The sequence below is a fragment of the Cryptomeria japonica genome, chromosome 2, assembly GCF_030272615.1.
Source record: "Cryptomeria japonica chromosome 2, Sugi_1.0, whole genome shotgun sequence".
Classification (NCBI taxonomy): Eukaryota; Viridiplantae; Streptophyta; class Pinopsida; order Cupressales; family Cupressaceae; genus Cryptomeria; species Cryptomeria japonica.
Window position 1 is genome coordinate 672145575 of NC_081406.1, and position 12665 is coordinate 672158239.

Genomic DNA, 12665 nt, shown 5'->3' on the forward strand with positions numbered 1-12665 from the left:
CAAGTTGAGAGATTTGTTTTGAGGCTACTTCTTTTGAATTCATTAGGGCTTTAGGATTAAATTGCGCGAGTTCCCACTTGGTTGACCTCTTGGCAAAATTCGACTCAACCAAATTGCGAATGCCTTCAAAATACCCTTTTCCTTCTACCTGGCAAAGCTCGGATTTAATAGGTGAAATTTCAAGTTTATTCAAAATCACGATGCTTGCCCACTCAATTTTCAGGCTAAAAACCCATTTTGCAAACTTAATAACAAAACGCCTAACTCATTTTCGCAATTTTCGAGGGTTTGAGAGCAATTGCAAGGTTTAGAACTTTAACATCGCGACTTCCACGCTATATGCAAACTTCGGGGGATTTATGATCTTTTGAAAACCTTTATATTTCGCCCTTTTCATGAATCACGAACTTCGGCGATTGAGGATGGTTTGTAAACTCTTTAAAACTTTTTGCGATTTCCCTCAAGTCGCGATTTCGGTGAATGAGGTCTCTTTTCAACCTTAATAAAAATCGCGATTTTGCCTATTGGAAACTCGACGAAATAGAACATTTTGCAAGCTTTTAAAACACTACGACTTTTGCCTTAGTCGCCGAACTTCGGCATTTTCGGAGGGTTTGAAAACTTTATACTGCGTGGTTTACCCTTGAAATGCGATTTTTGGCGTTGAGAATGGGTTTATAAAGTTTATTTTCTTTCACTTACCCTTTGGATCGTGATTTCGGGTTTTGGAGAGCTTTTGAAAACTTTATAAAAAATCGCTATTTTGGAGCCCTTTGAAAACTTCAGACTTTTCAGTCATTTTGAAAATTTTGGACTTTTTGGCCATTTTGCAAATTTTGGACTTTTTGGCCATTTTGCAAATTTCGGACCTTTTGGCCATTTTGCAAATTTCGGACTTTTTGGCCATTTTGCAAATATCGGACTTTTTGGCCATTTTGCAAATTTCGGACTTTTCAAATTTCATTTTAATATTCCTCCCCTATATCGCGATTTTTTGGCAAAGACCTCAGGTGATGAGGACTCTCGCCGGTTTCTCTTTTCTACCGGGCAGATATAACCTAGAATGGGGGTCCCCTATCAAAGACGGGGTGTGTGTGCGATACGCACAACACTAAGGAAAAAGCTTGTTAAATGTATGAAGAATCTAAACATGTGAGAATTCCTATAAAATAAAAAGAGAATAAATAAATCCTATAGCTTTGCGACTTAAATAATTAGAACTCTAAAGACCAAGGAACGACTAATTCTAATGCTTTCTCTCTAGTCATGTATCCCCAAAATACATTATTTTGCTTTTGAAGGAGTGCAACCACAAGGTGATTACTGTTAAGGACAAGTCTTCCACAAAAAATAGTTTTCTAGAAATAAAGCACCCTTTTCAGAGCAGCAACAACAACTATTGCAGCGAAATTGATGGCATCTTGAACAACTACAAGTTATGCGGCAACATTTGCAATAGTTCCTTTCCCAAAATAAAGAAGTTACATACAACTAGCAGCAATCAGAGTGTCTATTGAGATTCTAGTATAGCTTATGACTTGTTGACGTGGCTAAAATCGTATCGCTACATCTCTATCCGGCCAACGCAGAATAGAATGTTCTCGCTGAGTATCCTATCCTCTCTTGTGTAAGGAAATCCCTAATGCTGTTTTAGTTGATCAAAGGGGACAACCTCAAGGTTCCAAATGTCAGTTCATGATTGCGGGACAATTCAACGGTTGATGTGTTTTGCTAGGAGCACAAGGGGCCTTACGTTTACAACAAGCTGGTTTGCATCTGATTCTCGATCTGGGAAATAAAAGCGAAAGGGAAGGGTTTAGGGACCTAAAATTAACAAGACTGGTGTATGAGTAGACGGATTCGACATAACCAATCCCTGCTTGGCTAGAATAACTCACAACCTCACAAGAACGGTGCAATCTTCAAGGGGATTTGGAAGATTTTTAGACTGCAGGTGCATACCTAAGCACCCAATTTTGGCGCAGCTCAGACGGACACTTGCAATTGAACTAAGCATGATTTTAAAGGCTCAGACTAACCATACAAAGGGATACACAATCAGCATATCCCCAATGGTATGAACCCGAATCCATCAAATACCTGCACACCAAAAAGGATCTGTCTAAACCTGCTGAAGGAAACCATGCAAACAAAAGAAAATCAAGATAACAAACACCATACTTCAATGTTCATATATTGATTTTGGCTGTCATTACAACAATTTCTGCAGCAGTTCTACTCTATTCCTAACTACTAACTTCTAACCTTCTATAAGAACTCTAACCTGTTCTAATTGTCTACAAAAACTCGAAAAATCTAACCCTTTACAATGAGAGGCATCCTACCTATTATAGATTTTACAAATTGAACTAGAGGCCAGGATTGACTGCATCCAACAGTCCTGATTTGCTTTCTAGAACTTGGCAGCTTTAACCCATGCCTATTCAATCCTTAGTTATCCCCCCAACCATATTCTCAACTACCTACCACTATTTAGCATTAATTCGGTCAATCGGGTAGTTGGAAATAACTGATCCATGTCCCTTCATTTTGAATTCATTAGGTAGGACCCATAGGCAGTTGTTTACATTAAACAAGTTCAAGTTGTTGATTATAATTAGGGAATGGCAGATTCCAATTGCCTTGGGCAAGATTGGAATCCGCCCAAGGGGGCCAGCGCCTTTCTCCAACGTGTAGGGCTGGGCCCTATACCTCACAGCACTCCACGCTACATAATGAAACCCCACACCACATACAAGGTAGCGTGCTAAACATAAATAGGGCCAACCCTATCTAATGCATTTCGGTTAAAGAAAAGGAAAAGTAATAAATAAATAAATTATAAAAGCCGACATGACTAAAGGCATTGCTCCCCATATAAATAAATATCAACTTCACTTCATCATTCAATCATTCCATCATTTCCATGCGAATTATACCTCTGCCTAAAATGCGAAGTTTGAAGAAGTAATATTGGCGATTTGTATCTGTCATAAAAGGCGCTAATATCAAGAGCAAATACCATTACAAGGAGGGTGAACTATTCCAGATTCAAGTAGCTAGGGTTGCAGTCCATTTTCAGGCAAAGGTGCAGACTTAAGATACAATAAAGTGCAGACCTAGGGTGTGGATCTGATTGCTGATTACTGTGTTAAATGGGGCAGGCTTGAGACTTACAAAAGTGCAGACTTGTTGAAGACTTTATCAGCCCTATGTGCAATCATTTTCAAGTACTAAAGATAAGTGTTGTAATCTTCATATGAATATAATCCATAATCAGATCTGAGGATCTTTTTTGGCTGGGTTTTTCCTCCTAGGAGGTTTTCCCAGGGTAATTGTGTTTTGTTCTTATTTGTTCATTTCAATGCTATGCCTAGATCTAGAAATCTCTAAATTTTACAACAAACAATTTAATTAGAAACTAAATTCTGATTTCTAAGTTTTACATTAATCTGGAAGTATAAAATCAACACAAGTTTCAGAAGCTGAATTTCTGGAATTAAATCCAGCTGTTTATCTTTCTGAGAATGCATATTTTGTAGCATTCTATGTTCTTGGTCTTCAATCTCGTTGGTGGATTTCAACTTGTCGTTTGGTGGTGGTGCGTTTCTCTGTACTTTATTTCTTCGATCTTGCGCTCCGCAATGCATTCTTCATTAGCAGCGCTTGGCTTTGTCATTTTGATCTCCTGCTCCTTGTTCCCAGCCTTAATCGCGATCAGGTCTTCAATCTGCGTCTAGGTTTTCGCTTTAGCTCTTCTCGACATCGTCCTGCAAAAAATGAATTTCGACCCGAATTAATCACTGAAAAATTAATTAATTTAACAAATATTAAACTCTTTTTAGGCAATGTCGGGCTTTGGTTCGGCGAAGATGAAAGATGTTTTCCTTTTAAAACAATATAAATCCCCCTCTACTCCAGTATGAAATTCGGTCCTTCATGATGCTTGGGTGATTTTGAACTTAAAACACCCTCTTTACTTGGTGAAATTTGGGCATTAGCGGCAATTTACAAGCTTTCTTTTTAAAACTCTTTAGCGAAATTCGGTGATTTGGACGGAGATGTGCGACTTGGACTTTCCTTTTCCTCTTGGCTTATAAGCTTATTATTTCGCAATTTTAGTCTTTCTTGGCTATTTCGGCCTAAATGCCGATTTTGCAAGCCTTTGTTGTTTTTGGGCCTTATAAGGCTTTTACGAGTTTTAGCGATTTTGAACTTTGAAGCCTTTTCGGCCAAATAGACCTCTTCGTGCGATTTTAGATTAATGAAGATTTTCAGCCAAAAAGATGATATTGTGCGAATTGGCTTCTTTTTGCGACTTGGTTGATATTGAAGCCCTTTTTGGCGAAATGAGTGATTGGTGTGAATATGTCTCTGTTGAAGCTCATATGATGACTTCGCGCGACTTGAATCCTTCAATTCATTTTCGGCATTTAAAGGACTTTGCACGATTTGGCTTCTATTTCTCACCTTTTCGGCCTCTAAGTCTATTTTGAGAGCCTTGTCTTACATTTCCGCCTTAGAAGCCGATTTTGAAACTTTTAAGTTGCTGGCCTCTTAAGTTAAAATGCGAACTTGTTGTCTTTCCCCCTTTTCCGCTTATGAGACCATTTTGTGTGAATTTTGCCTTTGAAATGATTTCGGCTCAAAGAGCCATTTTGCGTGACTTCTCTTTTGTCTCTTAGAATTTTGGCCTTATAGGCCGATTTTGAAACTTTTAAGTTGCTGGCCTCTTAAGTTAAAATGCGAACTTGATGTCTTTCCCCTTTTTCGGCTTATGAGACCATTTTGTGCGAATTTTGCCTTTGAAATGATTTTGGCTCAAAGAGCCATTTTGCGCGACTTCTCTTTTGTCTCTTAGAATTTCGGCTTTGGCTCTGGTTTAGAACAAACTTCGGGTTTTGACACTTAACGCCTAACTTGCCTAGTCGGGCATTTTGATCTCTTTGAGCGATTTCGTTTGTTGTTTTTTGCTCCTTAGCTCGCAATTTTCTATTGTATGAAATCACGCGACTTTGTTTCTTTGCTATTTTTGGCCATTTCGGCCCAAATGAGGATTTTCGACTTATGAGCTTAGAATGCGAACTTTGGCTCTTGAAGTTTTCGGCTCCTGTGGCCTAATCGTGTGAACTTTGTGCCCTTCCTTTCTTGACAGATGAAATTCACGTGATTTGAAGACGGGTTGCGTGAGTTTCCTTTACTCGGCCTTTGCTTGATATGGGAGAAACTCGGGGTTTTCAACAAAAATGCGCAAATTCGAACTTGGTCTTTTGGTTTTCGGCCCTTTGAATTTCAGGCTAATTGGAGATTTTGTGCGATTCAAACTCTCTGCTCTAAACGCCCGCGCCTTGGTGAAATTCGGGAATTCTAATGAAAATGTGCGATTTTAGGTGCATTTGCTTTCTCGGCCACTTAGGTCCAAATGCGTGATTTTGAATGCATGACTACAGGAGGAGCCTCTCTCCATCGGGCACACTGCAATTAAAATAGGGGTCCCCTGACCAAGTCTGCAAACTCGCCCATGTTAGTGTGGACTTTTGAACCTACATTATTTTTAAACTTGTGCACATTTCTTTATACACTTGTAATGTTAGTTGCTCAAGAGCAATCTTTTAGTCTTGAAATGAAGTTGCAACTAGTGACATCAAAAACTGTCCCAGGGTCACGTATGAGTCTAGGCACGCATTGTTGGAGGCATATTTTTCAGATTTTTAAAATGTTCTAACTTGAAAAAAATTTAGATCTAGGGAGAAGAATCAAGCTGTAGGCTGCATTTATGTCAGCAGCTGCGTTCTGTCACAAGTGGTCTCTTGCACCACTCTAACATCATGTGTTCTGAGCTTCATTTGGTTTTCAGTTCTTCCAGTGGTAAAAAGCCAATAAAAAGTAAGTTTTTGCATGGAAAATGAGGACTTTTCTATTGTGACACTAATAACTGTCACTCAGATGTCATAGCCAACAGTAAAAGTTGCTTTGATGTTGTCACAATGTGCTCTCAATGTGAATAGGCTTTCTTTCATGGGCTACCTTGAGCTCTTGCAAGATCTGAGTTCTATGTGATGCTGGATTCTTATATAAATAAGTTGTAGTCTTGGCAAAACTCACTCTGAAAATCTTAAGGAATTGAGGAATTCCTTTTTTTGTAAGAGCTCATTTTTGAAGATGAATTTCATGCAATTTTACAAAAAAGGAATCAATGATTTATTAATGGGGTGCTATTCCAAAACCAGCTAGTAGTACCTGTTGAATACAGTTCAATCTTTTTATATGGAAAATATTTTATCAGGGAATCATGTTATCATCCCCAGTGAAGTTGAATATTCAATATATTGTTAAGTGCATACATGTAATGAGTTTTAAATAGGGGTAGAGAATAGTTTTAGCAAAGAATTTATTGTACAATTTGTAATATAGTTGTGACCCTTGAGTTAATTTTTGGGGTAAAGACGGGTCAGTAAGATTAGCAGTCATACCTTGCATCTTCCTTCGTATATGTTTGTATTGAGTTGATATGTTGACGGCTGGACAAATCCATTGGGTTCTTATCCTCAAGTATATCAAGTATCATGTTGATTCTAGAATCAGGGTTATCATGGAAACCATGTTTAACAGTCACGATTTATAAAACAATCCTCATTCTGTGCATATACTATATAGCATTGTGCTCATTTCTGTTTATGACAGTTGTTTATATTCATGACAGTGTATATTCCTTGGAGGCAGTTCATGTGTATAGGCAGTTCATGTTTCCTTTTCTTATTCAAGATTTCAATTATTAAATAACAAGCATGGAGTCATGTGTTCATTAGTATATTTGGAGGGATATTATTGAAGTTGCTGACCAGCTTTGGATTATTTTTGTTGAATCCTATTTACATTTTTTTTTGTAGTGCACTCAAGAGTAGCAACTTATAACAATTTTATAATTTACGCGAATTTGCTTTCTTACATTGCAGGGTTTTACTTTTATCTTTTAAATAACAATGCATTGATTTCTGCAGGGTTCACATCAAGGAAAGCTTCTCTTCTACCTAACATTTCAAATGTTGATGATCAAGAACTAGGATGGTAAGATTACTTTCAATGACAATTGTTTGTTCTTTAAGTTTTGCCATAAGTACATTTCCGCTCTTAGAAACAAAAAAGAAGAGAAAAACTGACATGTTTTGGATGTTGGTCTTAATGTGGCTACATATGCAATCAAAAACTCGGGAAAATTCTTGGGGTGTGAATGTTGCTATTTTTCTACAGGAGTGTATCATGTTCAGTATTTTTCCCAGTTCATATTGTTATTATGGAACTTCTTGCACCACAAAGCAAACAAGTTCCCATAAGCAACTGAGAACTTTCTTCTTCTCAAATCAATATGCAAGGAGAGAATTTGTTTTCACAAGGCAGTCTTCAAGAAATTATGAGCTTAGATCTCTCATAATAAATGGTCAAATCCAGCTAAGATTCTTCTCTTACTCTGCTGTCATTATGATAGACAGACTTTTCTTACTCTCCCATCATTATCATAGACAAATTTACGTTATTATCTAATTGACACATTTTATTTTCAATTTCTTTTCCTTTCTTCTGGTCCATTTTCTATTTTTAATGGTAATCTAAATTGTATTGTTCTCCACAGGAACGGTGCAACTGGAGAAACATCACGCAATAAGAGATTCATGATGGAAGGGCTTCATCAAGATGGGGACATATTGGCTGGTAAATACAAGATTACCGGTATCCTTGGTCAGGGTGGTTCAAGTATAACTTACGAAGCAGAGGTGGGTGATGGTGAGAAGGTGGCTCTGAAAGCTATGTCCTTACGAAACATGAGAGGCTGGAAGGTAAGTGTTTTAAAGGAATGAGAAGTTAAAAATTTATCAGAATCACTAGAAAATTTATTCATTTTACTTATATTGTAGGAATCCAGCGACTAATTTGATTTGTTGTCCATAATTTTTATCTTATCAATTGTGTGGTGACTGGTTCTGTTGTGTTTTTGAGATTGTTTTTACTTTGCTATTTTGTAGCCTATATCTCTCAGCACTAACAATTTTTTCTTATATTGAATTGCAACAAACAGTATTATTGAGTTTGGGCTGAAATGTTACTTCAGGAACTTGACCTTTTTGAGCGGGAATGCCGAGTCTTGCAATCCTTGCAGCATCCGAGCATACCTCAATATATTGACTACTTTGAGGTTTAGATCATTCCTTACCTTAAATAAAATTTATTCCTAACTTCACACTTGCATTTTTTAATTTTTGCTTTCCCTAGGCTTTAGCTTTTGTGCATACAAATGATGCCTTATGTAAGTAAGATTTATTCTTTAAATCATTATAGACCATCCTTTTCATATTCAAAGATTGTTTAAAACTTTTTGAGAAAATGTATCTTCAAGGTCTTTCAACATTATGCTGCTCGTAAGAGGACATTTGAGACCTATTTATCTGGATAAAGTTCATATTTTTTATTATCAAGTTTTATTAGGGATGCCAGATACTTTTTCTTCCTCACCCAAATACGTGTCTCTACATAAGGTATACTGGATATTGATATGATACTCCAAATAGGGCAAAAATACCATATCCACATGTATCCATATGCGAGACCATATTTGGGCCATATTTAACTTATTTGGATACAAAACAACACCATCTAATGTTGTATCTGGTTTAGGGTTGTAAAACAATTCAAAAATTGCAAAAAGGAGAAAAAAAGATTAAAAAAATAATTATTCACACACATGTTTGTATGTTACTGGTTCATCATATTTTCCCATTGGATCTAGGTTTAATCTATACTGGATTTGGTTTTAGGATTGGTTTTATGTTGGATTCCAACATGGCATGCTTTTTGCCTACAAGATGAACCTAGGCAGACTTAGAGAACTCGGGAGTGTTGATAGGGAAGTTCACACTTCTGTCAGTACAGAATAAAATATACTGAATATATCCTATCCTCTCTTGAATAAGGAAATCTCATATGCTGTAGGACTTGATCAAATGAGATGACCTCAAGGGTTTGAATGTCAGATCTTGATTGTACTTAGGATAACTCAGTGATGATGTGATTTGCTGGTAATCACAAAGGGACTATGCATCTGAGAAGCTAGTTTGCATCTAATGTGGCAATCTGATTGATGCTTTACTTCTCAAGCTGATTAAAATAAAAAAAGCTAAGGGTCAGGGTTTGGAGAAACTGGGGACTGATAGTAACGGCTGATGCTGTAGATAGATAGATTTATCACATAAAATTGATTCCTGCTTAACCAGAGTTAAATCCACTACGCCACAAGAATAGTGCAATCTCCAAAGGAAAATGAAATATTTTCGGATCATGAAAATACATTAAGTACCCAATTCTTACGCAGCTCAAAAAAACATCCACAATTGAACTAACAACAATAATAGGCTTAGACTAACCATGCACAAGAACTTACAATCAACAGATCCTCAATGGTATGAACCAGAAATCGATCAAATATCCTCACACTTCATCATTAAATTCACTGAACTTTAACCAATTTGATGAAAGAAACCATGCAAACAGGAGAAGGCAAGTGGTAAAACTCCATACTTCAAAACTTTATTTCGTTTGTTTCAATTGCTGGTACAACAATCTCTATTTAACAACTTCTACTCTATATTCTACTTCTAATTCTACTTGCCGACTGCTGCTACCTCTAATTCTAATGATTACAATGAGAGAGGCACTGGCCTTTCATAGATATTACATTTTACATCAACAGCTAGGATTTAATCCATTCAAAGGCTCATGTTTGCCTTCTAGAAACCCTAAACAACCTCATTTAATCATTCCAACAACTTTCTAACCAATTCCTAACTGTTTCACTACAAGATGAAAGTTACACACTTCCCAAGGTGAAATAACAACCTTTTGTCACAAAAAGACAAAATGACCAGCTGGATAAATAACTTTCTTGGGAGAATAATAATATTTGGCTTTATAATATTGCTTTAATTTAGCCAAAATATTATTATTTTACAATAAATAGATCCCCTTTTTACAATAAATCATATTCTAGCTCATATCTAGCTGTCATCTCTCTGTTTCTGTATATTTCTGTCATTTCATGTAGCATTTCTGTAGATCGTCACTGTTTTCCAGAACTTTGAAAAAGACACCCTCTGGATTGTAATAGTGGTCCTTAATACTCCATCTCCATCTATGCAACTTCGTTGTATGTTCGTGATTGGCACACATCTGTTGATATTTCTAGGTGTTTACAGAATTCTTCATTTCTGTGAGCATGTTACTCTCAATCTTCTTTAGAAAGACATCGTCTTTAGAATTTTGATCTTGTGTTTCTCATTCTATCTTGGTAATCATCTGGCACTCTTGGACATTACATATAGAAATGCTTGAATCATTGTTTCGTTCGGATGATCTTTTCCTCCTGGCTCCACTCTAGAAGCTGCTCCTCATTGCGATCATATCTTCAATCTATGCTTCTGGATTATCCATCTTTTGGCTCCATTGGTGCTATCTATCTCTTCTAACTCTTTCTCCGGAAAACGTTCTTTATTCTGTTCACATCTTCGCTCTACATCCTTCATCTTTTGGCTCCCCTCCAATGGCATGAATCTGCATGGACAAGTAGCTTTGTTACTATCGTTAATTATCCCAAGGGTTTCTAGGATTGGCATTCTAAATACCCTTTTGATTTGATCAACAAACAAATCCATTTCACACTTTCCCCTTTTATGCACATTTCGTGAGACTTCATCACTTTGCTACCTCACCCATTGAAGAATTTGTCATTTTCATATAGATATCTCAGAATGCCATTAGGTCAAATTTTGGTCTACTCACTAGGGGACTTATCTTGGAGAAAGCCACTTGGGAACTCAAAGCTTGCTCGGACCTAGGATGGCAATGTAGAAACTTGGGTTAAGGAGGACTTTTAGGAATAGCTCATACTCATCATGACCTGCAAACTCAGGCTAAGGAAGAGTCTTAGGATTAATCTGATACAAAAATCGTGCTAAGGAAGACAAAATGGAAAAGCTGGTCTCCAACTCGGTGTTAGGAGAACTTTTAGGATTAAGGGCTTGAAATGCAAAAACTCTTCAAATTCAGACTCAGGAAGAATTTATTTCCACTCAAGCTTGGACGTAGGAACATTTTGTTATGGTAAATCGATGTTGTATTAAGCTATGGAGACAAAGTCTCCTTAAATAGATTTACAAAGACGATGTTTCTAAATGAAACAATTGTGAACTAAAGACAGAAAAGGAAACTATCTAAAACGACTAAGACAACTATATGACCATTAGAAACATTACATTATTTAATACGCTCCCTTAATGGTCATTGTTCTAACTACCAAGAGAAAAAACAGAGAAGGCTGCCCCTTCTCAAAACGTTCTGCAACATGAAACTGCAACCGACCCTTCCTGAATGTACAGAACTTCTAGATATCACCACAAATCATCATGAATCATAAAAAACCATCCAACCTAATGTTGGGTAACAAAGTTGTCCCTCCTTGTAGGTAGAAACACCGAGAACAACTGCATAAAACGAAACCACGATTTTTGAGGAAAAATTGGCAAACCTCCACTGCTTGAAAAAAACAGCTACAAACTTTTGCAGATGAGCACGACGCCCCAAAACAAACTGCAAGAAGCCATGACTTTTGAGGAAAAAATCACCAAACCTAGAAACTGAAGATTACAAAGCATCATTTTTTTCGGAAAAAATGATAAAACCCTAAGACAGGAACACTTGTACCCATGATTTTTGAGGATAAAATTAGGCAAAACCCAGAATCCCCTGCGAACATTGCGAATTACAGATGACCAAATATGATTTTTGAGGAGAAAAATCGATCAAAACCATACACGATTTTTGAGGTGAAAAATCGATCAAAACCCAAGACACAAAATCCAAGACAGAGAACTTCGTTTTTGAGGGAAAAAAAACAGTAAAACCCTTTTACAAAATGACTTTTAAGGCAAAAAAAATTGCACCCACAATAATTTTTTATGGACAAAATATAAAACCCTCCAGATAATTTTTGAGGAAAAACTATAAAAACCCATACAAATAATTTTTTAGGAAAAATTATAAACCCAAAAATAATTTTTTTTTTGGACAAATTATAAAACCCCAAAATATTTTTTTTTCAAAGGACAAAAAATATAAAACTTGATAACCTAAAAAAAAGGTGGATCTTGTTGGTTGAAAATTTTGTACACCTAGAGGGATGTGCAAAATTGTGGTTTCAACCACAGTGTGTGAGTATAAAACTGTCCTAATTTAGGGAAGGCTCCCCCTTTGCTTTCTGTTAAAACTAAGTAGCTTCGGTAAGATAAATGATTGAATGAGAGACTTCATTTATCTCTCATTCAATCATCTACCTTATCGATATAACTACAAACTAATGGTAGACTTCATGATTGAATGAATAAACTTATATGCATTTCACATCAGATTACACAGTTCGATACTTGCACATCATTATCGATCATGCTATGATCAGATTTCATATGCTATAATTGAAATAGAACAGATCGGATAACTATAGTTATCGTATTAATCCCATACCGATTTATTATCGGTTGTTAATATTATTAAATGGTATTTGACTTGACCCGATTTGTTATCGGTTGTCAATAATTATATTGCATGTGTCTTAGCCTGATAAT

General features: G+C 36.5%; 1 protein-coding gene across 4 annotated transcripts in view; it reads left to right on the forward strand.

Moving 5' to 3' along the window:
- LOC131034044 (uncharacterized) overlaps positions 1-12665 on the forward strand; it is a 279391-nt gene that overhangs the window by 10530 nt on the left and 256196 nt on the right. For 2 of the 4 annotated variants that reach the window (XM_059216829.1, XM_059216828.1), the window contains exons 2-5: positions 7002-7068; positions 7252-7448; positions 7631-7835; positions 8108-8191. In XM_059216829.1, coding sequence (XP_059072812.1) covers positions 7066-7068; positions 7252-7448; positions 7631-7835; positions 8108-8191 — 489 coding nt within the window. In that variant the 5' untranslated portion in view covers positions 7002-7065. The remainder of the gene's footprint in view (positions 1-7001; positions 7069-7251; positions 7449-7630; positions 7836-8107; positions 8192-12665) is intronic. The other 2 variants (XM_059216831.1, XM_059216830.1) reach the window with 1 other exon arrangement.